Source organism: Barbus barbus, assembly GCF_936440315.1.
Source record: "Barbus barbus genome assembly, chromosome: 12".
Classification (NCBI taxonomy): Eukaryota; Metazoa; Chordata; class Actinopteri; order Cypriniformes; family Cyprinidae; genus Barbus; species Barbus barbus.
This window is the reverse complement of record NC_136740.1, coordinates 11634100-11658107: the sequence shown is the minus strand read 5'-3', so window position 1 is coordinate 11658107 and position 24008 is coordinate 11634100. Positions and strand designations below refer to the sequence as shown.

Sequence of the window (24008 nt, the reverse complement as noted above, 5' to 3'; positions counted from 1 at the left end):
CTGGTTTTGCCTTTTTAAATGTAACTTTATTAACATAATAGCCAAAAAAGCATATGGGCACTATTTAAAAGATATTGTCACATCCCTAGTGAAAAATACATACAGTATACTCAAATGGAGCATAGCGGTAGTTCTGGCAGGCCATGTTAGTCCAGCTCGCATTCCCTTCATAAGGTCCTTTCAGTCATTATTCAGCAGCTATCGCTTCGCTCAGGAACTAATCACCCACCTCCATCCCCAGCTCCTCCTCTCGTCCAGTCAGTACTTGGCAATGAATATATCATTGAGTCAGACCACTGAATCATGTTGTTAAAATAATCACTTAGAACCTTAATGATATCTGCTACTTTTATCATAAACATACATTCACATATTAGGTTTTTAATAAAAATACCCTACAACTGTACTTTTAGCATACTAAACTGGTATACTTACAGTCTGCTAAATTGGAACAACTAATTTTGTGCACTTTAATTGCGCGAAAGTCCAACTAAAGACATACTGAAGTATATTTGATTGTGCTAAAGTGGAACTATTGTAGGTATACTTGAGGTACACTTTAAATATCTTACATTTAAAGGCTGATATTATACAATCTTATACTTATCAATAGAGAATGTGAAGCTGACGTCACGCCGCATTGAGTTCTGGGAAACTGTTTGGTTATTCGCCATACTGAGAGGATCGCGCTGCCATTCCGCTATTGAGTTTAGGGCAGTATTTTGATTTTCTGTTGTGATTGTGAAAAATGTCACCATTGTATGACATTCATGCTGCATCGAGAATTGCAAAAGTAACAACGGTATTCGTTCTGAGAGAAAACTGGACAGTACAGTATGTTTTTTGCCTTTTCTCTGTGTAAAAACACCAAGGGAAGCAGGTCGCGGAGATGACAAGAACACGCCGGATAGAAAATGTGAACGCAACACATTTTCCTCTCATGCACCGAGACAGTATTAAAGACCACATGCTGTACACACCTTGCTAATAAAGCATACTATGTGCAGAAAAACTGATGAACCCAAAATATGATTTTTAAATATTGTCTGTCTTAATGCATAAGCGTTTACTGACATTAAAACACATTTTAGGTTTGTTGTTAAGAATGTGCATTGTGCACATTCATTTTTATATCAGTAAGTCTCGAGCGATATGTCAGTAAATATGTTAATTATTAAGATATTTAACAGTACAGCTTTGAATAGTTAACGGTTCAAAACCATCAGACATGGAGTCTTATCTAACATACTGCAACTAACTCTCTTCACTAAAAAACGTGACATCTGTATTAGTCTCTAATATGTGTACCAAGATGGATTGTATCAGAATCACAGGAGCCGAGGGACCATCTTTCATCCATTAACATACTTGACATACTGGGGTCACAGTGCACAGAAACACATCTGACTTATTGCGCCACCTGTCAATCAACACCACTCTCTCTTTGATTGGACCTGGGCAGCTGTGCACCTATCTCTCCCTCCCTCTTGTCCGGTCAGATTGCACTGAGTTCCCACAGAGTGGAATGCCTCTGTCTGGGGCCGTGCCGCGCTAAGAGAGGGGACAAGCATGGGGCCTCATCGTATAAAGCTCATCTTGGCACTGGGCCAGCTGTGGATGGAGAGAGGAAGTAAGAAGGGGGGCAGTGGAGTATCTCTTGCTCTTTTTCTTGCACAGGAAGAGCCATTCATCCATCATTTGTGGGGCGTAGGGAGAGCGTCTGCTATCAGTGCTCTAATGTAATCAGTCTGGCTCTGAGCAGGGCCCCAAAGTGCCGCACAGGGTCAGAGGCCAAATGAGCCACAACAGGCTGAAAGAGATGGCACAAAGCAGGAAGTACACACTTAACAGATACCTAGTAACCACTATACACACTAGTGATATGGAATACACAAGCTTTGTGCTAAAACACTTTACGAAACAGAGTGCATTAGTGCCAGCCCATATTTTTCCAGGCATTTTTCCCATAGAGATATTAAAAAAGGTTTTGTTAAAGCGTTAGAAGCCATGAACCAATCCAACCAGCTATGAGGCTAATCATAACATTACAAACTTTTACTTGAAGTATTGGACAAAAACTTAACTGCTTTAGTGAGGGAAAGAACAACAATCCCATGAAGCACTGCAATCAAAACTATATGCTGTAGAAGCAATATATTTTAAGTTTATTGCAAAATATCCACATACATATATACAAAAATATTTAAGTATTTTGACAGCATAGCGAGACTCATTTGCGGTGTTTCATGGGAGTGGCCGTTCCCTGCAAGTTCTTTTGATGCAATTTGCCCGGCGCAAGTCTTTAATTGGTGGAATTTTCTGTACAGTATCATGGGTAATGTAGTTTTTCACCACAAATTCAGCATTTTAAAAATGTATAATAATGTGGATGGATGGCTTCAACAAAAGCATATACCATCAATTAACAACTTGGGAACTCAGTAGGTCTGTCTAATTATTAAAAATATCTTTCCTTATGGAGAAAATGAATGGAGTTTTTACTTCTGGAACCCAATTGTTGCACTCTATATGTAAAAAGAGAAGTCAGAAATGCCAATTAAATATAGAGCAAGGATATAGAGCAAGTAATCAGCTATCAAAAATAAAAAATAAAAATTACAGCAGCACACTTATCAGACAGACATTTCTTTCTTTAAAACATCAACAACATCAATCAAACCGCTAAAACCTGCTCTGCTTTTGGCAAAAACCCAGAAAAAACCTGAAACCATTAGTCACTCGACGGGGCAAAAAACTGACACATCAAAACTAGAAAGTTCAGATCACATTTGTTAAGCATTAACCTAAGATTATTCATTCTTTACACTTCCAACCAAAACTAGACTTGTCAATAATGTAGCATGAGCAGAAAATAAATAAAAATTAAAGTACTCTCACCCAAGTACTTCAAGTAAAACTTTCTCTTCCAAATCTGGCAGGTAGAAATGAACGGTGCAGCGAGGCTTCTAATATAACCTATTTATGTTACGTGTTCATAATCTCTTATGACGTGAACTGAGAACCCAGATCAGCGCTGATGTGTGTCACTGAGTAGGTCTCATCTGCCTTTCGTAATGAGGTGTAAACAGACATTAGAGTCGAGCCCTCAGAGCTGAAACAGCAGCTGTATTAGCCTGTAATGATAGTGCTGTCTTGCACGCTGGCACTGCAAAACCTTGGGAAAACAGTCATTACAGTAACACAAGTGTTGGCCTGTTGAGAAGCTGCCCTTCAGAGGTAAACTCTCCCGAACTGATTCACAACTGAGAGAAGTGTGTGAAGCACCTGTGTGAGATGAGATGCAAACAAAGACTGAATGTAAAAGTTTAAGAACTGGTCATTGAAAAACTGGAAAGGACTTTCTTGATCTGGAAAGCTCTAATCTGATTGGCTGGTTGCAAAATCTAATCATTGGATTTTCCAAGTTAAATCTTTTTAAAGATACTCAAAGAGTTTTGTTTGTAGCACTTAGGGTACATTTACATGACAACAATGTACTAAAAATGGAAAAGTTTTTCCTTTGTGTTTTTTAAAAGTTTTCCCTGTTCACATCGATCTGGAAAAACTACTAAAAATGCTGTATAATGCATACCAGGCCAGTTGTTGGCAATGTCATTTTCTAAAGAAACACAACGCACCTGTACACACAGACTGAACCCATAGACTGAACACGTAAAACGCATGTGCATGATGCCACCGTTTGCACAAATTCATGTCATTTTCAAGACTGCATTTTTAGGCTCTAAAATGACATTGTTGTGTAAATAAACAGTCAAAATGCATAAAAAGTTTTCGATTTTTAGTTGAAAACTGCTAAAGGCTCAAAGATGCCCTCTCAGAGCGAAAATTCTTGCATAAGTTGTGTAGTCTATTCGAGCCTTTATCGCAACAAGTGCCACCTACTGGTCAATATGAAAAATAGTTATTTTCAACCCTTTTTCAACTCATCACACAAAGCATATTGTCTAAAAACACATGAAACACCAAATTTCAACATTCGAACTAAGACACAACAACAACCAAACAAAAACAGTTTTTTTTCTAGAGTCTTATTCCCCTTTTCAAATAACAAATACATATTTACATTGGATGGTCCAAAAAATCTTTTGCTGCGTGTCTGAAAAAGGCCAATGTTTCTAGACATTTTTTTTTTCCTTTTTTGTTTTGTGTACAAATGTTTGTGGAAACTTGTCATGAATCTGTTTAATGGACTTCCATCCGCTAGCCACCAGAGATCTCTATTCTATTACACTAACTTTCACACTACACAGACTGTTACATATCACCCTGGACTACATTTCCCATCATCATTTGTAGCAGCCATATCACCCTGTAGCCCAAGACTGGTTGTCCACTGAAGCTAAGCAGGGCTGAGCCTGGTCAGTACCTGGATGGGAGACCTCCTGGGAAAACTAGGTTGCTGCTGGAAGAGGTGTTAGTGAGGCCAGCAGGGGGTGCTCACCCTGTGGTCTGTGTGGGTCCTAACGCCCCAATATAGTGATGGGGACATTACACTGTAAAAAGCACCGTCCTTCGGATGAGACGTTAAACCGAGGTCCTGACTCTCTGTGGTCATTAAAAATCCCAAGATGTCCTTCGAAAAAGAGTAGGGTGTTACCCCGGCATCCTGGCCAAATATATCTGATAGCAAATGATAGCTGCTTTACGGACGTTAGTTTCTTGTTCTAGTTCAGTATAGTCATTTTGTGTTACCTTATTTCCAGTTTCCTGATTTCTGCCTGTGTATCTTGGATTTACTCGGACACTGTTTGTACCTCATCTGGACTATGGCTCATGTTTCTGGATTACCCCTGTTGTCAAGCCCTTTTGATATTGTACGCCGATCGATGATCTACGCCAGCCTTAGGAATACTCTTTGTCTTGTCTCTTACAGACCTGTTTGCTGATGCTCGACCCTGCCTGTTTATATCATGTCCGTGAATAAAGCTTTGCATATGGATCCGCACGTCTCACATCTCGTTTACCCTGTTACAAAATTCTTGCCAGTTTTTGAATTATATATATATACAGTATATATATATATATGGGGGGGGGGGTAGTAATTGTCCAGTTTGTGGTAATTCTTGGCCACAACAAGCTTCAAATCGGACCAAACTGTTTGAAAATTGTGAAAATGTGGCAACACAACACTATGGAATATACTGTATCTGATTCTGGACATGGATAATATCATCCACAGCATCTTGAGAAATGACCCGCAATCTTTCTCATCCTGTTCCTTTCCTTCTATAAATCAATCATCAGATATTTTAAGCGATATAAAACATAATATAGTTCAATAGAGCCCAGACGATGATCTATCAGGTTTCATTCATGTGATATCCACACACATATCCTGCAATGTCCATCTGTCCACAGTCATAAGAGCAGCAATCGTTTAAAATCCTTCTCCGTTTCATCGCTGATCTTTAGCCTCTCCTTTCTGACCTCTCATTTCTCTCACTCAGTCATGTCTTTCACAAAGCCTGAGGCATGATGGGTAATTGCACATTAATGGTATTTATTAATTGCCTCTTTCTTCGTGACACTCGTGTTTGAGTGATATCATAGCGAGTGCATCAAGGTCCATCTTGACAACAAACTCAGAGGGATGACTTTATATCAATAAAAGAGTGTAAGAAGAGAGGGAGGGCCACACCTGCTGCTGAAGGAGTAAATCAAAGTGAATGAGGTCAGAGGCAAGAGGGAGCCCCTGGGTAGAAGTGGAGCAGGACAGTGTATGTGTGTGTGTGTGTGTGTTGTGCCAGAAAGAGCCTGTCTGCTGTCTGCCAGACTTGCTGCCAACTAAACTCACTCTAAACCATATCAGTGACAGCTCTACCTGTCTAATACTTTTTCTGTCAATCTCTTTCTGTGTTGTTCCTTTTCTTCTCTATTTCCTTTCATCTCTCTCCTGTTCCTTGCCTGTAATGATTACACTTTATAAACCGTGAGACTGTTCTCTCTCCTTCCAACATGAACCAGAAAGTTGGAGCCCTTGGTTTCATGAAAATCTGTAAAATTAGGGGTGTACTTACATGATATTTCATATTAAAGAATGATATTAAGATTAAATGTGTTACAAGTAAATTATAAAAAATAAAATTAATTATATATATACTTGCTTTTATTCAGCAAGGATTAATTAAATTGATCAAAAGTGTCAGTAAAGACTTTTGCACTGTTATAAATGCATATTTTATATAAATGCTGCGGCCAGTTGCATAAACTTAGTCACAATTTTAAGACTGTGACTTGCAGTTTTTCTGGATTGCTTAAACACATTTCTTGAAATTATGCCTCTTTTTTGCGAGATTCTAAACACGAATCCATAACTTCTAACTCAATTCCTCAAACTTCCTATATTCAGGTCAAAATGAAGCTCTCCATGGTACATATAAAGTTTCATAATGGTACACCAATGCATTCGTAAAATATAGCATTTTTAATCATAATACCCCATTATAGTCAATGGCAATTTCATGTTTTGTTCAATTATAGCGCCACCAAGAGGCACAATCCCACCAATTGTTTGTGTGTCCTTAGAGTGTGCCCATACATATGTGTGTCAAATTTGGTGAAAATATCTCATTTTGTTTCGGAGTTATAGACATATTTGTGTGCAAGTAGATGAAAAATGACAGACTCTTGACTTTGTTTGCATTTTTGTGCCCCTTACTATCAAAATTTTGACAATTGGGCATTAGCGTATAGCCGGGATGCTATGTTTTCGAACTTCCCACGGTTGTTTCGTGTCGATCTGAGTAACGGTTTCTAAGATATTGGCAAAAATTTTTTAAGCGCTAAAATGCAATGTAGCACAAACCATAATGCTAAACCTGGCAAGTTTGGTATCGATGGACTCTGCGATTTTACCACTAGGTGGCGCTGCTTCGAAACTTCTCAGGCTCCTTCAGGGCATCGTGCTGATTACCCATACCAAGTTTCGTAAAGATACGTTAATGCGTTCGTAAAATATAGCATTTAACTACAAAACTACAGGTCGCCTCAGGTCACACCAAGTTTCGTGTCAATCCGTCAAACCCTTGCGGAGATATAGCCTCAGATCCATTTGCATGCTTTTCGGCAAATTCGTTCGCACATCACATTCGAGAACTGCTAAGCGAATCAACTTGAACTCCATAATTTTTTGCCACCATGGTATGTTGATGATCTGAGCCAATTTTGGTGAGAATCGGACGAACCGTCTAGGACGAGTTCGACAAAGTAGATTTAACTGAAGATAGCTGAAAAACTAAACCTTACGATTTTTGAATTTTGGACTTGATTCGACTCGGCTTACGGTTCAAAAGTTATTAGCATTTCAAAATTTAATTTTTGGACAAGTGGTGGCGCTAAAGAGTTTGAGTTAGAGACTCCAAATTTGGTGTGGTTACTATTGATAGTATCATCTATCAGTGTGCCAAATTTTGCAACTTTCCCGCAATCGGTTCTATGGGCTGCCACTGACTTTCGGCGGAATAAACGGAAGAAGAAGAATAAGAACGGTAACGATTACACTAGGTGCCTACGCACCTTCGGTGCTTGGCCACCTAATTATTCTGCCCCAGTATCCCATCTTTGGTCTGGGACAGGCCAAAGAACCTCTTCAACATCATGGGCTATATTGACCCTGGCCAGGCAGCGGGGTAAAATCCTCTCGCATGCCTGATGTCCTTGTGTCATTGTTCACAAACGAGATACCTGGTAATGTTGTCAATAGAACACTGCACTCTGTTAGTATTACCTGATGTAAACTATGGCAACAGTTTGGATGACAGTTACTGTAATGCAGACGGCTGCACTTCTTATGTATGCTATATATCCATTTCAAAAGTACAAATGTACAAATTACTGTATGTGGGATATTGATTGAAAAAGAATTCACAGTTACACTTTTACTAGTGGTCTGACCAAAAAACGTAATATATATATATATATATATATATATATATATATATATATATATATATATATATATAAAAAACACACATTACAACGTCATTGTGAAATAGAAAAGAAAAATAAATATGTGCACAAAGGCGAAAATAAAAATGAGAACAATTACAATTTATGGCAAATTTATAAAAATCTAATAGAAATGTGCAGAAAATATGCTTGAAAGTTTATGACAACTAGATCAACCATTTTGCATTTACTGTAATGACTTATACTAAGAACTAATGACTTGAGGTTTTGAGGGGTAAGACTATTGCACAGAGAACTATATAATACATCTTGAGCAACATGACAATTGTAACTGATAATGTAGGAAACCACAGACAAATTACATAATCAATTGCATGAATGTACCAAAGCAATCGCAACTTGTTCAAAAGAATGAGAAACTTTTTATGATGTGCACAAGTGACTTGATGATGTGGAGGTTGAACAAGTAGTGTTGAGAATTTCATTTCTGATCTGAGAAATGCACCAAAGCCACTGAAAAAAACTGTAAGCTGACTTTATCCCTTTATCCATCGAAGGTTCTGATTGGTGTGTGATAAATTTTAACTCCTAGTGTTTCCACTTAATGGAAGCTGCTAATTCAGCTCAAACTGTGCAGACTTGAGTGAACAATATTGAATGCTAGTGCTGTCTAAATGACCACATGGTGTAAGCACTGAGAAATGTAAGGATTTGTGTGTAGAGTTGTGGAGTAACAGTTCACCAAATCTGACTCATGTGTTAAAGCAGGGAAATAGTGTTTATAGTTCAACATATTTTAATCAAATTAATTATTAATAAAATTCACACATTATTTATAATATATATAAATATATATATTTAAAAAAAAATGTAATGTGTTAAATTGACATTCCCATTAAGTATAATAAAACAACATCTAATAGCAAAATGTAACTTTATGCTTTTATACTATCCGTACGAGTCATGGCTGTACTATTTTACAGTCGTTTCCCACCACAGAGGAGGTTTGAAATCAGAGGTATAATGTATCCTGCACTAGAGTCCCATAGATTGAACGTCTCAGCCACTAACTCTTGAGTCCTTGAGCCCTCTGGGTCTGTACTGTGCTTTATGTTCACTCTCCCTCATTGCATAAATCTGAGCTGTAATTTTCCTGGCACTGGTTCCTGCACTCTTGAGGACTCCAAGGTACGGGACGCCCATCTATTTCTCCCAGTTCCCCCTGAATACTGATGCCAGACTCAATAAGGGTCTTGCCCTAGTCTCTCCACGTCTAGGCCCTGCTGTGCCTCGCTGCGCATGCCCCATTCCTACACCATACCGCTCATTAGCTCATTTTTAACAACCCCCACCCCCACTCCCCTCTCGCCCCCTGAAGCAAGACCCTGCCAGCAGCTGCGAGCTGGGGACCACTTAACTGATTTCTTATGGGAGGGTTTCTGAGCCGGGAGAGGCGATCCGTTTGGTGGGAGCTCTGCCGTCAGACTGTGCTGTTTGGCACAACTGTGGGTCTGTGTCAACTTTGCCAGGCTAAGCATTTGGAACCAATTTAATTTGGCTTTACATTGCATTTTGTCACAGAGCAGGAATTTTATATATGATGCAGTTAATGGGACGAATGACAGTGGGAAGGCAAAAAACTACAAGCAGACACATGTGGCAAAAAAAAGGACATTCATTCTTCAGACTTCAGGATGTTGTAATCGTTTAAAGGGTTAAAAAAAATAGCACAAAAATGAATTTAAGTTCTAAAATGTGACATTTCAGAGTGAAGCAGAATATTGCGCTGGAAACAATTTTAGGGTGGGACGATTTCATCTACTGGGAATTCATTGGATTGAGGAAAAGTGGGATATGATGAAAAGAACACGTTTGATAATGTTTAATTATTTAATTAGAAATAATGTTTTAATGAAAAACAATGAAAACTTTTATTAACTTTTTAGAATAAGATTAAATTTATTAATAGTAATTTATGCATTGGATCATGAACTTACAGGGAATAATACTGATTTAATTAATCTGGATATCGTCAATAAACACATTTTTAACATTTCGAGTTCATTGTAAATTAATGCCTTACAAATGGACATGAATCAGCAAAGAACAACAGTATGTTTCTAAATGATTATTAACTTACATTAATAATGCTTAGAAAAATGTTGTTCATGATCTCTAAAGCATTAACTATTGTCAAAAATGACCCCTTATTGTAAAAAAGTATGTTTATTAAGAAGAAGATATGTACATTTTAAAGTCATACACTGTAAAAAATGAAGCTTTATATTAGTGCTGTCAAACAATTAATCGCGATTAATCCAAAAGTTTCATATGTGTGTGTGCGTAGTGTATATTTATTATGTATATATAAAGAGACACACATACAGCATATATTTTGAAAATATTTACATTTATTTACTTGTATATACAGTATTTATATTCATATAAATTATATCATATATAAATATATTTAATATATAAACTTAACATATTTTTGTTAAATATATACATGCATGTGTGTGTATTTATATATACACATAATAAATATACACAGTAACCACACATATATTATGTAAACAAAAATGTTTTTTTTTGGATGTGATTAATCGCGATTAATTGTTTGACAGCAATACTTTAAATAAACGATTACTGAAGTATATTTTACAAGAAAATAATATTTGAGTATTTTCATTTTCTACTTCAAAAATCCATGTTTAATTTAATGTTTTACTTGCCATTTCTGTGTCATTTTTCATAAAATTTCCTTTCTGTAGCTCAAACAGTAGAGCAACGCCAATGTCATAGTTCCCAGGGAAAGCAAGAACTGATAAATATCCAAAGAATATTTTTTTGATAAATTCATACATTTTCTAACAATTTCTATATGCTACACCCATTTTTAGTATAGCTATGCTGTTTTTAATGACACAAGCTCTTTAAATACTGAATTCACACAACTTAAAGCAGCTCAGCTCCAGAAATCTCCTCTGAAGCAGGAGCTGAGCAAGGAAATCACTACCTTAAAGCCGCCCCTGAATGGCAGGTTGGGTAATAGCTGCAGAACCCAATCAGGATCCTCTAACAAAAGCAGACACAATCAGATCCGCAGACGAGCTAATCAACGCGAGTGCAACTGCCGACACAGACATCCATCACTTTACCATGTAAATACAGCACAGCATGAAATGAAAGAGGCTCCAGCCTTCCCAATCAACCTGTATTACTTACACAGTGCATTCAACAAACACCATTTGAAATATTTCAGGGTCAAACAGTTGTAAAAACAGAGCTGATTGCACTCATGGTGTTGTTCTGCGAGTACCAAGGGTCCTTAACTTCAAATAGGAAAAGACAAGTAGGTTAATGTCTTTAGCATTGAAATGTATTAGCATGTGTTGCATTTAGACAAATAAAGGTATCAGCTTCAGCTCTCTGAATAAAGCTTTGGTTGTTTGATGAGGAACTTAGTTTTAGCAAATCTTATTTGAAGTGCAGATACAGGAAAAGGAGAAGTTTTCATGTGTGCCTATACTGTTAATGCATAGTTAAGGAAATATCAAATTAATTACAAAATAAACATAAATAGCTGCTGTGGTGGCAACTGACCGCACTGTTGAACTACACCCTTTTAAAAAAAGAAGTGTGCTTAAATGTATTGAATGTGCACTTGTGGTGTACTTACAATCTTTAAAAGTATATAAAAATAAAAATAAACCTATTAGTTGGTTAACGGTAAATTCCCCTACAATATATTTTGAAAAACTATATTCGATATTACATGTAATTTTACGGTAATATACAGCTTTTGGAAGTGGAAAAAAAAGTATAATTTACAGTGAAAAACATTCCCAGAATTCCATGCGTTACATTTGATGTTTTTTCATTGAAATAACAGTTTCTTCTTAGTTTTTTCTTATCAGTTGTGAACATTAGGGTTGTATTATACATCTAATGTTGTTAAATACATTTTCATTGCATTATTTCAGCTTCATGTGTGTTACCATGATGGTGTTTAGTGTTTGTGTGAATTAATGAAATACGTTTTTAAATGTAAATCCGTAAACCTAAAATATTGCTACCGTATTTTTTACGGTAAAACTCTCGCAACCACAGCTGCCAGTTTTTTACCATAATGGTTTTTTTTTCAGTGTAATTATGAAATTATATATAAAGATATACTTAAGTTCTACTTAAGCTGGTGAAACAAAACACACTTATGTTCAGCTATAATTATATTTAATATACATTTAAATTATAATACACTTTCATGTGTATTATAATTGTCCAAGAACATTACATTCATTTAACACTTAAGTATATTCTCCAAAAAAATATTATTTCTGTAATATGTAGGCTTCTTTTTCAGAAGGGAATACTACATAGAGTATGCTAGCAGCTAGCTGAGCTGCCTTCATCTTTTCCTTGCTATCAAGTATAGGGTCTATGTAATACAAGCAACCATTGATAGACCCCCACAAAATGTGTTCATATTTCACTAAGGTGTCATTTTTTTGTCACTTACAAACAAAGCTGATTCAAATGCAATAAACACTCTCTTAGCGCTCTTAGCTGTTAATGCTAAAATGCTAAAACACAGGACTCCATGCCTTTATGGATGTAGTTCTGAACATAATTCTGCTTTCTTCAATACAGGACAATTCTATACAAGTTGTGACGACTGGAAACACTACACATGATGCTTCTGTCAGCCAAAGCAGGGAACTCTATGGTTTCCTTCATTTAAACAGGGCTTTAAATTGTGTTTTTTGGTGATCATTTTATAACTTGTGACCAGTTTACCCAGCTAAACTCTATATGTGGACCCACTGGCAGCCTCTGAACCGTTACCCAAAAGACTGTACGCTCATACAGCTATAACAACACATGCACTCTAGAAGTTCTCCATCCCCCATCCACTCAATGAAAACCACAACTGTGCATTGTAAATGCACTGGTTGAACGACATAATCCTTTTGTTGCATTCACAAGGAAAGACTGCAAGCACAATGAAGCTAAACGTAGTTCTGCCTCTCTATTTTGAAACTAACTTAGATTTAGCAATTGTGATTTAGGTGCATTAAAGCAAGAGTAAAATTAATTAAAAAAGAATTATGTAAATTGTGATTTTAGACATAGCCTATATGATATGCAGCCATTCTGATGAGTGTTAAACTCATTTTAAATGGTTAAACAAAGGATTTAGTCTCTCCCTCCCTCTTTCTCTGTATGTTAACATATGTAATGGTCGGGTTGCATTCAGCTGTGCGTTAGCTCATCACCCCTCTCCTATGACATCACCCCCCAACAACGCCACCATTCATACAGATGTTGCTTACAAAACATGGATTTAGATTGTCGTTGGGCAAACAGAGCTTCACACACTACCTGTGCACCAGCTGCAGGTGTCTCTTCAGTAAAGGGCTATACCTTCCACTGATGGCGACTGTGAAATTACATAATTCAATAAAGCAGAAACTCTGAGTCATTGAAATTAGTCTGAAATTACGCATGAGATTTAAAATTAAGTTACATAATTGTATATCCCACATTTACAGCACAAGGTATGACTGTACATTACAGTTTCCGTACAGACATAATACATACGTATTTGCTGAAAAAAATGAAATTATTTTCACTCAAAAATTACTAATAAAGCTCACAAAAACTTACAAAGGAATGGCAAGTAACATCAAATTAAATGTAAAAATTTAAAGTAGAAAGTCTGAAGTATTTTCATGTAAAAATACTTGAAAACACATCTGCCAAGTTCTTAGAAATGCACTCTTTGTACTTTGTAAAGTTTTAATTCAATGATTTCAAAAAGACATGGTTTAACTAAGTAATCAAGCATAAAATTATTAATTATCAATTAGTTTTGAAAAACAAAAACAAAAAAGACCACTTTTTTCTAATAAAATATTATACCAAACTATTTTTCTTTTAAGGATTTATTTTCATTATCATATCAGGACAGTTGTATCACTAACATTTATGACTATGTTCTCAAAAAATATCAAAATAAATTTTAATTCCGCAATTATACACAAACTCATCGCATCAGAGGTGTATTCAAGTCATTGCATGTATGAATTAATCATATTTTTAATGTATTTTTTGAATAAATGAATAGATTCAGATAAAAAAGCAACATGTCATTGATCCTAATTACAATAGAAATAATACAATTATAGTATAATTATAAGCAATACCACAAAATATTTTTATAAAATAGTGTAACCCAGAACAATTATAAAATATTTTGTTTAAATAAATTTAACAAAATGTAACTTTTTGCTTCAAGTATGCCTGAATCTGAATACTTTTGCGATCAGTTACGATCCTCTGTGGATGAATGAGGGTGCGATTACATAAGCCTGAATCTCCAGGGCTCACATAAAAACTTTACATCACTTTGATAGCTGTATCCCTCGTTGAAATTTTTCTTTAAGAAAGGTTCCTTTTTTTCCCACTGCTCAAGTAAAAAAACGAGTGCATTTAGAGCATGCCAAGGATTATGTCATCTGAGCGACGTGTGCCAGCACAAGGGCCCCGGAGAAACAGAGCAGGAACATATAGTATTGTTTACCTCATAAAAGCTCACCACCTAGTCTGACGCTTAGTGACAAATTTATCATCCTTAGTAACAATGTAAACAAAGGATAATTACCCCATGATAAAACAAAGAACCACAGATTGTTTTTAACTGTCACTGGCATGAATAGCGAGACTAACATTCCAAGCAGAAGTCGTAGATTTTCAGTTCCTGGTCAGGAGAACTTGTCTGGAGCAGCTATAAGGAAATACCCTTGCAAATATTAAACTCATAAACTCAAAAAAATGCATTTTAATGATTCTTTGCATAATTAGGTTATTTTGTATTTTTAGTTAAATCGCTTTCATTTCTTTCTTTTTTCTTTTTTAATTTCTTTCCATGCACAGAATGGCTTTTTTTTTTCTTTTTTCTTTTTTTTAATGAAATAATACATTTGGTGCAATTTATACTTAAGTAGGAAAAAATCTGACAAAATACATTTATATTCAATGCTTTCATTTTTATGTTTTAATTTGCTTATCAGGTTCATTTACTTTTAAATATGCAATAAAAATGAACTCTATATGCATTCTTAACGCACATTCCTGGCTTGTTTGTTTGTCTTTCTACTTGTTAATGAAAAGTAGAAAGAAAGAATGACAAAATATAGTAAAAACACATGCATAACAATTACTGAAATAAAATATAAATTTACTTATTTTACAATATCTTTACTAAAATAAAAATAAATAATTTGCAAATGAATCACAATAAATAAAAGTCACACTTCCAACACATTAGGCAAAAAAAAAATTGGATAAAGTTATCTACAAGTTAAACTCGATTTTTGCCTCTATCCTAGTCATTTTTCACATTTCAATCGAGTCCCGTATTTTTTCACATGTAAATATTACAGTACATTTCAAAACTTGTCTTCATTAGAATTAAGCGGCTTTGTCAAACCTGTTATTTACAATCGAATATCCACTTATTTACAGTTATGTATTGTATTTTTTCTCAAAATCAAGACAAAAACACTGAATAAGAAAATATATTCTCGTTTTCTGTCTCACATTTCCCTTTATTACATTAGTTTACAGCTCTAAGCAAATATTTACATGCTAATGTTTCAAAGGAAGCTGTAAACTGTATACAGTGCATAACTGCCAAAAAACTCATAGGGACCTTTCTCTCGAAAGCCTGCACATGCCAAAACAGTGGTGGAACTGAAAGTGGATCCGCACTGAGTTTGACAGGGTTCAGCTGGCACATACACAGGCCTTTTCCTCTCTCTGATAAGAGCGTTTGTGCTTCCTTTTGCACAGACACCAGAACTTAGATGTATCAAAACACAGCATGTGGAGGAAAAACTAAATGACCGGGTACGGAGCACATGTGCTGTTTGGCTAGCTTGTTGTTGAGTATACATCTATGAAAATATATCATAAGAGTAAATGGAGAGATAATTATACTGTATTTCACTCCCACTCCAACAACAGAGCAACTACATCTGCCTAGCACATCGAACAACTGGATATCTGAAACGTATAATCAGTGACTTCATTAATAATAAATATTCTGCTGCTCGGCCCAAGAGCAAAACAGCCACAAACACAAGAGCCTGCTCATCCACATCTGGCCTGAGATAAATGACACCTTAACCACAGAGTATGAAGACAGCACGGCACTCTGTGTGTGTGTGTGTGTGTGTGTGTGTGTGTGATGATCTGACTACGGTCCCGTGGGAACAAAAGCACTTTTAGCAGGGGTTTTTTTTTACCGGAGACCCCCTGGCCCACCACAAAATCAATCTGGCTTCATCGGCCAAAGAGCACAGACACACACACACACGTGCACACTGATCCTCCGTCCAACATACTATCGCCTCACACACTCTCTCTCTGTCTTTCTCACATACACAGACTTCCACTTTCCTCTGTCTCTCACTTTCTTCATGTTCTCTAGTTCGACCCTCTCTCTCTTGTGGCTGAGGGTTGGGTGTGAGGTTACAGTTGGGGGAGATATTTCCCATTTGGAATAAGTCAACATCTCTGTATAATGAGATTAGGGCTGGAGCTCCACACTCGAGTTGTGCTGGGCCGGGCCGGGCAGTGTGGGGGACACATGGCTCCGATCACCCCAGAACAGGTCACCTGATAGCACGGACGCCATAGTTTTTACAACAAAAAAAAAAAGGTGAAAAATCATGCACTGAAAAAAAAAATTGGCGTTGTTATATAGTAAAATATAAAAAAATCTTGTTTTCAGAGAATACATCTTTTTTTCTTCTTCATTTTTATTACCAAGCAGGGAAATCGTTTTTTTGTGTGTCTGTGTGTCATTTTGTAAAATTTAGCTAAATTTAAAAAATGTAATTAAAAATAATAACAAAAATATATAATGGTCTGATTATATTACACTGTACAGTATACATAAAATTATAACTATAGTTATATACTATATATATATAGTTATAGTAACTCTTTTTTTTCCTTAAGTTTTTAGTACTATAATAATATAATTAATAATTATTGTTTTATAATTAATATTATTTTACAATAACAATCTTAATTTTGAAATCTCCGTTTTTTTGTGGAGTGACTGTTGGAGCACTAGATGTTGGCAGCTTTCCTTTCATCACTTTAGGATTTAATTTAAAGTACATGTGAACTGCATTTTGTTTTTTTATATATATATATTTGCATTCTTACAGATAATTGAATTATCCGGCATCCAAAGGCGTGGTGACCTTTGTTTAATTATTCCTATAAGATCGTTTTAGTGACTCTTGAAAGCTTAAAACAAAAGGTTTCATGTGTCAGAGCAAAAGAAAAAAAAAAGAGGAATTTATAATTCAATTACAATCAGGGCCGAGAGCGAGGCAGAGAGGGGGGATGTGCCTGGAGTCCAGCCAGAGGACAGATAAGACTGCACATTAAAGTAATATTATGCTCCCCCTGCACGTTACCATAGCAACAAACGAAAGGATTAAAAAATACACATGGTGATCAATCTCCAGCGGGACGGAGAGAAGGAAAGAGAGTTGAGTGCTCTTTGAACGCTCTTTCCACCATCAGAATCATCACTCATGCTTTGACGTGCAGACACTCTCTCTGTCTCCTTCTGTCTTTTATCTTGTATTGTTTTTCAGTCTCCTCCTTTCTCGAAATGTCTGCGCTCCCCTTTTTCTCAGAGCAAAATAATTAACTCCCTCCTGAGTCCAATTCCAAATCCACAAATACCGGATTATTACATGGTATAATTAGTGGATTTTAATCTAATTACCAAATCTGTCTTCCTGATCCTCTTGCCACCGCTATGAAGCTCAGCTAAAATGTGTGAGCAGCCACATACTTAAATGGGATCTTTGGTAACTGTACAAATCCTGGCAGACGGATGTAACGGTCCTGGAAGAGTTCACAAAAATATTAACTCTGTCATCATTTACTCATCATTATGTGGTTCCAAACCTGTAGGATTTTCATACACGGAACAAAAAAGTACTAGATGTTATTTCCATACATGAGGCTGTCAGGGTTCAATAGTGATGACAAAAAAAAGCCTTGACGAGTCATATTTGAATATTTGAATGTAAATAAATGCAAAATAGCAAAATGCTAAATTTTGGAGTTTTCTCAACTTTTTGTTGAATAAACTGAAAATAACAAGTTGAGAAAACTCAAAAATCTCTTGAAGCTGATTGCCTTAAACTTTTAAGTTTTCTCAACTTTTTATTTTTTTTTATTTTAGACTTTTCAAAACACAAAGCAATGTTTGCACTTGCGTTTGTGCATCTTGATTGAATGCATTGGTTTTGCACACTAAATAATGATAATTATTTTAATGGTAAAGCACTGTAAAAATGGTTATTGGCAAATTCTATATTTGATGAAAAAATCTAATGAGACATTTCATGTAATTTTACAGTAAAATACTGCTAAACTCAGTTTTTGGAAGTTAAAAAGAACTAATAAATCTCATAATTTACAGGGGAAAACTATAAATTTACAGTAAATTCCCAGAATTCCCTGTGTGACAACTTTTTCTTTAAAAATGTTTCTTCTTCTTTCTTTTTTTTCTTTCTTTGTTTCTTTTATTTTTATTTTTGTTATTACTTATGTTATGTAACTGTATGGTTGTATGCTCTTTTTTGATTTTTAAACTAATTTCAGTTTTCTTTTCTTTTTTGTAGTTTATAAGTAAAAAGGCACCTTTTTGACATTGTTTGAGCTCATTACTGTCACTGTATGGAAAAAGCAGCCAGAACATTTTGTAAATATCTCCTTTTGTGTCACAAGACACAATTTTCAATGTTTTGATCCACTGATCAAATCCACTAACAGCTTGTGTGTGCTGTAAGATTAGTACATTCTCATAGCTACTAGAGTGCTATAAATCAGTTTGTCATCGGTACATATTGATGAAATGTGTAAAAAAACTAAACATATTCCTTTCCATTCCAAAAGAAAACTACTAGACACTCCTTCCCGCTTTCTCCACCAGTCTGTTTCTTTCTCTTCGTCTTTCTCTCGTTCTCTCTGTCTCTGAGAGCTCTGACTGGCTGCTTTGTTTCTGATGAGATCACCTCCATGCTGAACTAGTGCTAACAAGCAGCAGAGGCACAAGTGTATGTTCAGGGCATCGAGATATACATCAGACAAGCTGGCATACATTGTAGTAAAAAAGAGAAAGACGTGAGTGTGTGTCTATGTGTGCGCATGCATATGAGCGACAGAAAGAGAGAGAGGGAAAAGTCTTTTTTATGCTTATACGTGCAAGTGTTGTGTATCTTACACGGGTGACTAGTTCTGTAACAATAACAGAAGATAAAAATGAACTCAAATCAAATCATACAGGGTAGGCAAGAAGGAAAATATGCAAGTGTGTGTGTGTGTGTGTGTGTGTGAGACTGACTCACCAGCTTTGCCTCTGAGTGCATGGATGGAACATGAGGAGAGGAGCATGAGCTGTTGTGGGCGGGGCCTTGCATGCCCATCATGTTGGAGCCCATAGACATTTGCCTCTCCATCTGTACCCACAAATGTGAACATAATACTTCAGAATCAAACACATTAATGCTTGACACAACTTAAATAACTACAGTGTAAATGTGAGTGTACGTTCTAAATATTTGACGGCAAAATTACATAAAAATGTTACAAGAATTAGTTAAAGCTTACTTCTTACTGCTTCAAGCTAACCCTAATGTTTCAAAAAGTTGTTTCAACTTAAAATAATTTGTTCCCCCGCTGACTTAAAATTTTTAGTTATTTTAGGTTTAGGGTCATACTGTAGTATTTAAAATAGCTTTATATGTAAAAGTTCATCTTAGAAAGTCTTATTTAGATAGGTAGGTAAATATGTATGTGTGGTTTTGTGTGTGTGTGTGTGTGTGTGTCTGTACTTGTTTATGCTACATTGTGGGGACCAAATGTCCCAACAATGATAGTAAAACCTGAAATTTTTGACCATGTGGGGGCCGGCCTGCAGTCTCCACAAGGGGAAAAAATATTAAAAATAGTAAATGATGTTTATCTGAACGTGTAACAATGCAAACAGATTTTCTGTAATGTGTAGGTTTAGGGTTAGGGAATAGAAAATATTGTTTGGTCAGTATAAAAGTAATAGAAGTCTATGGAAAGCCCCCACAATTCACAGAAACCTAACGTGTGTGTGTGTGTGTGTGTGTGTGTGTGTTTGTGTTTATCTATGCATATTCCGCAACTCTGTGGGAAAAGCAGCAGTCAAAGACAAGCTAAGAGAGGAAGCTGAATACTGCAGAAGTGTGAAGCTTAAAATAGGACTATTAACAAGACCATAAACTAAACCAAAGCTCATTTCTGTGAGAAAGACAGAATGTCTTAATTCAGAAAGTCTCAATTAAATGTGCACGTAGACTGAAATTGAGGTTTTAGATGTTTGCACTCATACAAAGCACGTTCAGGTGATTTACACTCGGTTTAAGGTGAGACAAACTGTAAAATGGTACTTTCAATGCGTGTGTGTATGTGAGATTGAGAGAGACTGGGGGTCCTGTTACTAAAACCCAAGATCTCCCTCCGACCCCTCTTTCCAACCCCCTGATGACCTATAGCAGGGTGAAAGCGCAGCAGTCCGCTGTAATTATTGGAGGAATATTTGGTTTAAAAATATCACCCCACCCGGCACCCCTTTCCTGGGATGTCAATCGAGATTGAAAAAAAACGTCCTAGTTTAATTTAATCAACTCTGTGCTTTTACCTCCATAGCCAACATGGACTGGCTTATGTTACAATGAGAACATGTGTCGTGTCATTAGAACTCTGATATGGGTGGCTCGCTCAAACACACACACACACACCTTCCTCAGCCTGCATTCGAGTTCCTATTGGCATATCTGAAATAGAATTAAACCAGATTGAGCATTGGTAGAAAATTACACCTCTGCTGATGGGCGTCCTGATAAAGCAGTCACTGATATGGGTCATAGCACTGGAAAAGGCATTAATTTAAAGCAGACCGCTGAGAAAAGCATGAGAATGGTCTATGAAAGATGAGTTTGTGTGCGTATTAATGCATTTCGGTTGTCAGAGGCATCAGGAAACCATGACTGGGAAGTGTAAATGCATTGTGTGTGTTTGTGGGTTTATTTATGATCTCACAGGCATCAGAACAGCAGACGATCCTTGCATAGTTGGGTCAGGCAATGTGCCAGGCATGGAGGCCGGCAGTGGCTGTCGCTGTCTGTTCCTCAGGTGCAACAACGAGGAAAGGGAACCAGGCACTGGCCTAAGAAAGAGAGCCAAAAGAAAAAAAAAATGAAAAATTTGACTGGTTTCATCAGATCAAAGTTCAGAAGAAAAATGACGTCAGAAAAACCCATTTGCCATTATTAGGAAATTGTACCATACAGGCGGCGTATTCAGTTCTCGTTTCAGTTTGTCATAGTTCCTAAGAATTTTCAGTGCCTCATTCAGTCTTACTTAAGGTATAGTTCATAGAAAAATGACAATCTATTAGCATTTACTCATCCTCATGTTGTAAGTTTAGGAGCTATTTAATGTCCAAAATATAAATATATTGTAATATATAGAATGACAATCTCATATAAAAGTGTCTATGGCAAAATATTTAGAAAAATTAGTTAAAAATACACTTTAGTATAGGGACCAATTCTCACTATAAACTAGTTGCTTAGTTATTAGTACGACTATCATTATCATATTGGCTGTTTATTAGCACATATTCTGCATGACCTTATTCTACATCCCTAAACTTACCCAATACCTAAACTTAACAACTACCTTACTAACTATAAATAAGCAGCAAATTAGGAGTTTATTGAGGCATAAGTCGTAGTTAATGGTTTGTTAATAGCGAAAATTGGACCGAAAAATAAAGTGTGACCAAAATAACATATGCCAAGTTCTAAGAAAATTACACTTTGCATTCATTTGCCATTTTCAAGAAAGGTTTACATCCTAAAACATCTCTAAAAATGAAATTTGGTATAATCATTATATTAAAAAAATTTATATTTTTGTCATTACACCTTAAATACACGTTTGAATATTGTTATTTTTTCACAAACACCATGAATTATCAATTCATAAATATCAGCAACTTCGCCTTTACATAAGAGGGGCTGATATTTATTTATCTGATATTTTAAGACTCAAACTGACCTTGAAACGTAGTTATGAATGCCTGTCGTTTTTTTTTTTTTTTTTTTAAATCAATAGCGTCATGTCATTGACCCTTATAACAGAATAAAAAATTTGGGGTGAACTATCCCTTTTAGAAGTATTCAGGCATGCACAGAGAGGCAGAATGGCTTTCCCAGCAAGAGACATTTTGCTGGAAGCTCTCAATGGAGGTTTACTGGCTCTTGCCTTAAGTCTGATCAAACCCTGCATTCTTCAATAAAAGCGTGGGTGTGGATGAATACAAAAAAGATGGCGAGATGAATTTGACATAACAGCTTGTTACAAATCTCTCTCATAGTTAGTGGAGTCTGCAAACATGAGAGAGTTTAATAGCATAATACAATCAACATCTATAAAGCGTTCTTGCATACAGGTAATGCACTTAACAGGGCCTCAGGTGTGGCACACAATATATGTAGTTTCAACACACCGACTACACAACTTCCTCTCTGGGTTGGCAAGAAGCTGCTAGCACTCCACTTCCCCTGACCGCACTGATATTTAGGTAGAATGTGTCAAATATAGCACTCACTAACTTCACCACTATACCACCTATAGACTTTGACTACCACACAGTGTGGAGAAACGCAGCTTGTCTGAATAACCTTTAGCCTCAGATGACAAGCATTATTTCGGTCTGATTGGAGAGCTGACGGACAGCTGAAAGGGAAAGGAGGGGGTCCCCACCTGAACAAATACCTGTATTTATCCGGCCTAAATAGCAGCATTTACACTGCATGATTACTGTGTACGCATACACACACACACACACACACAAGCACATACGGTCTTTAACATTCTGACATATTGTCATTTGTGTCTAACACTCCAATCCATCACATGCTTAACAACCTCACATCTCTGAAACACACACATATACACACCCATTCGAGATTTGGCTTATATTTTAAAGGAATAGTTCACTCCTAAATAAAACTCACATGAATGAAAGTGACAAAAACAATAAATTACTATAAATATCTATTTCCTCATGTTTGTATAAAAAGTTGCCATCTGATAGCTTTATGTGAGGAACAGACCCAAACTGAAATAATTTTCTATAAATATTCCTCTCAGCTGTTAAATCTCATTTGCGTTTACATATATTCAAGTATGCAGTGTCAAGATGTCATAGCAGGTTTATCAAAAACATATGTAGCTTCTTAATACTTGAAATAGTGTATACAAACTACTTTTATTGGACTTTATGTTATATTTAGAGCTTGAAAGCCCTAATCTCATTCACTTTCATTGTAGTGAAACCAGGATATCAGGTAAAATGACTATTTTTGTGTTCCACAAAAGACAGTATGTGAAAATGGCATGACGCTGAGTATAAGTTCACAGAAGATTCATTTTGCAGTGAACTATAATTGCTTCGATCTAACATATTTAGCAAAAAAGTAAAAAGCTAACAACATTAGCATTCCGATAATAACACAAAACCTGCACTCATTACCCACCACTAAATACCGAAACTGCATCCAAAATCGCATACTCTCTGAGAAGACTTTTGAATTTACATACTTACTTTGTGACTATATTCTATTTAAGTATAAATGTGTGCAATATGAATGTAATCCAGACATACTATATTCATCATGTTGCCATTTTCTCATGTTGCGTCTGCCATTCACAACTCTTCTCCCATGGTATTGTGGGTCACACTTTAAAATCTCTGTAATTCAGATACTTTTTGCCTACAGTTTTATGAATACTATGAACTTAGACATACTACTCTTTTCACATACTGTTTTTCTACTTTATAGTAGGGAAGTACTGTATGCATATTCAGAGGCAGCCTGAGCTTGTCTCCTTTTGTTTTCTGGTGTAAAATAAATATAAGGGAAGAAAAAGGATTT

At 36.1% G+C, this 24008-nt stretch overlaps 1 protein-coding gene across 1 annotated transcript in view; it reads right to left on the bottom strand.

Annotated features, from left to right (window-relative positions):
- LOC306878523 (cyclic AMP-responsive element-binding protein 5-like) overlaps positions 1-24008 on the bottom strand; it is a gene marked incomplete at both ends in the record, with an annotated part of 58124 nt that overhangs the window by 3707 nt on the left and 30409 nt on the right. Inside the window, 2 exons of the mRNA XM_079430965.1 lie at positions 19380-19490; positions 21103-21229. Of these exons, the coding sequence (XP_079287091.1) occupies positions 19380-19490; positions 21103-21229 (238 nt within the window). The remainder of the gene's footprint in view (positions 1-19379; positions 19491-21102; positions 21230-24008) is intronic.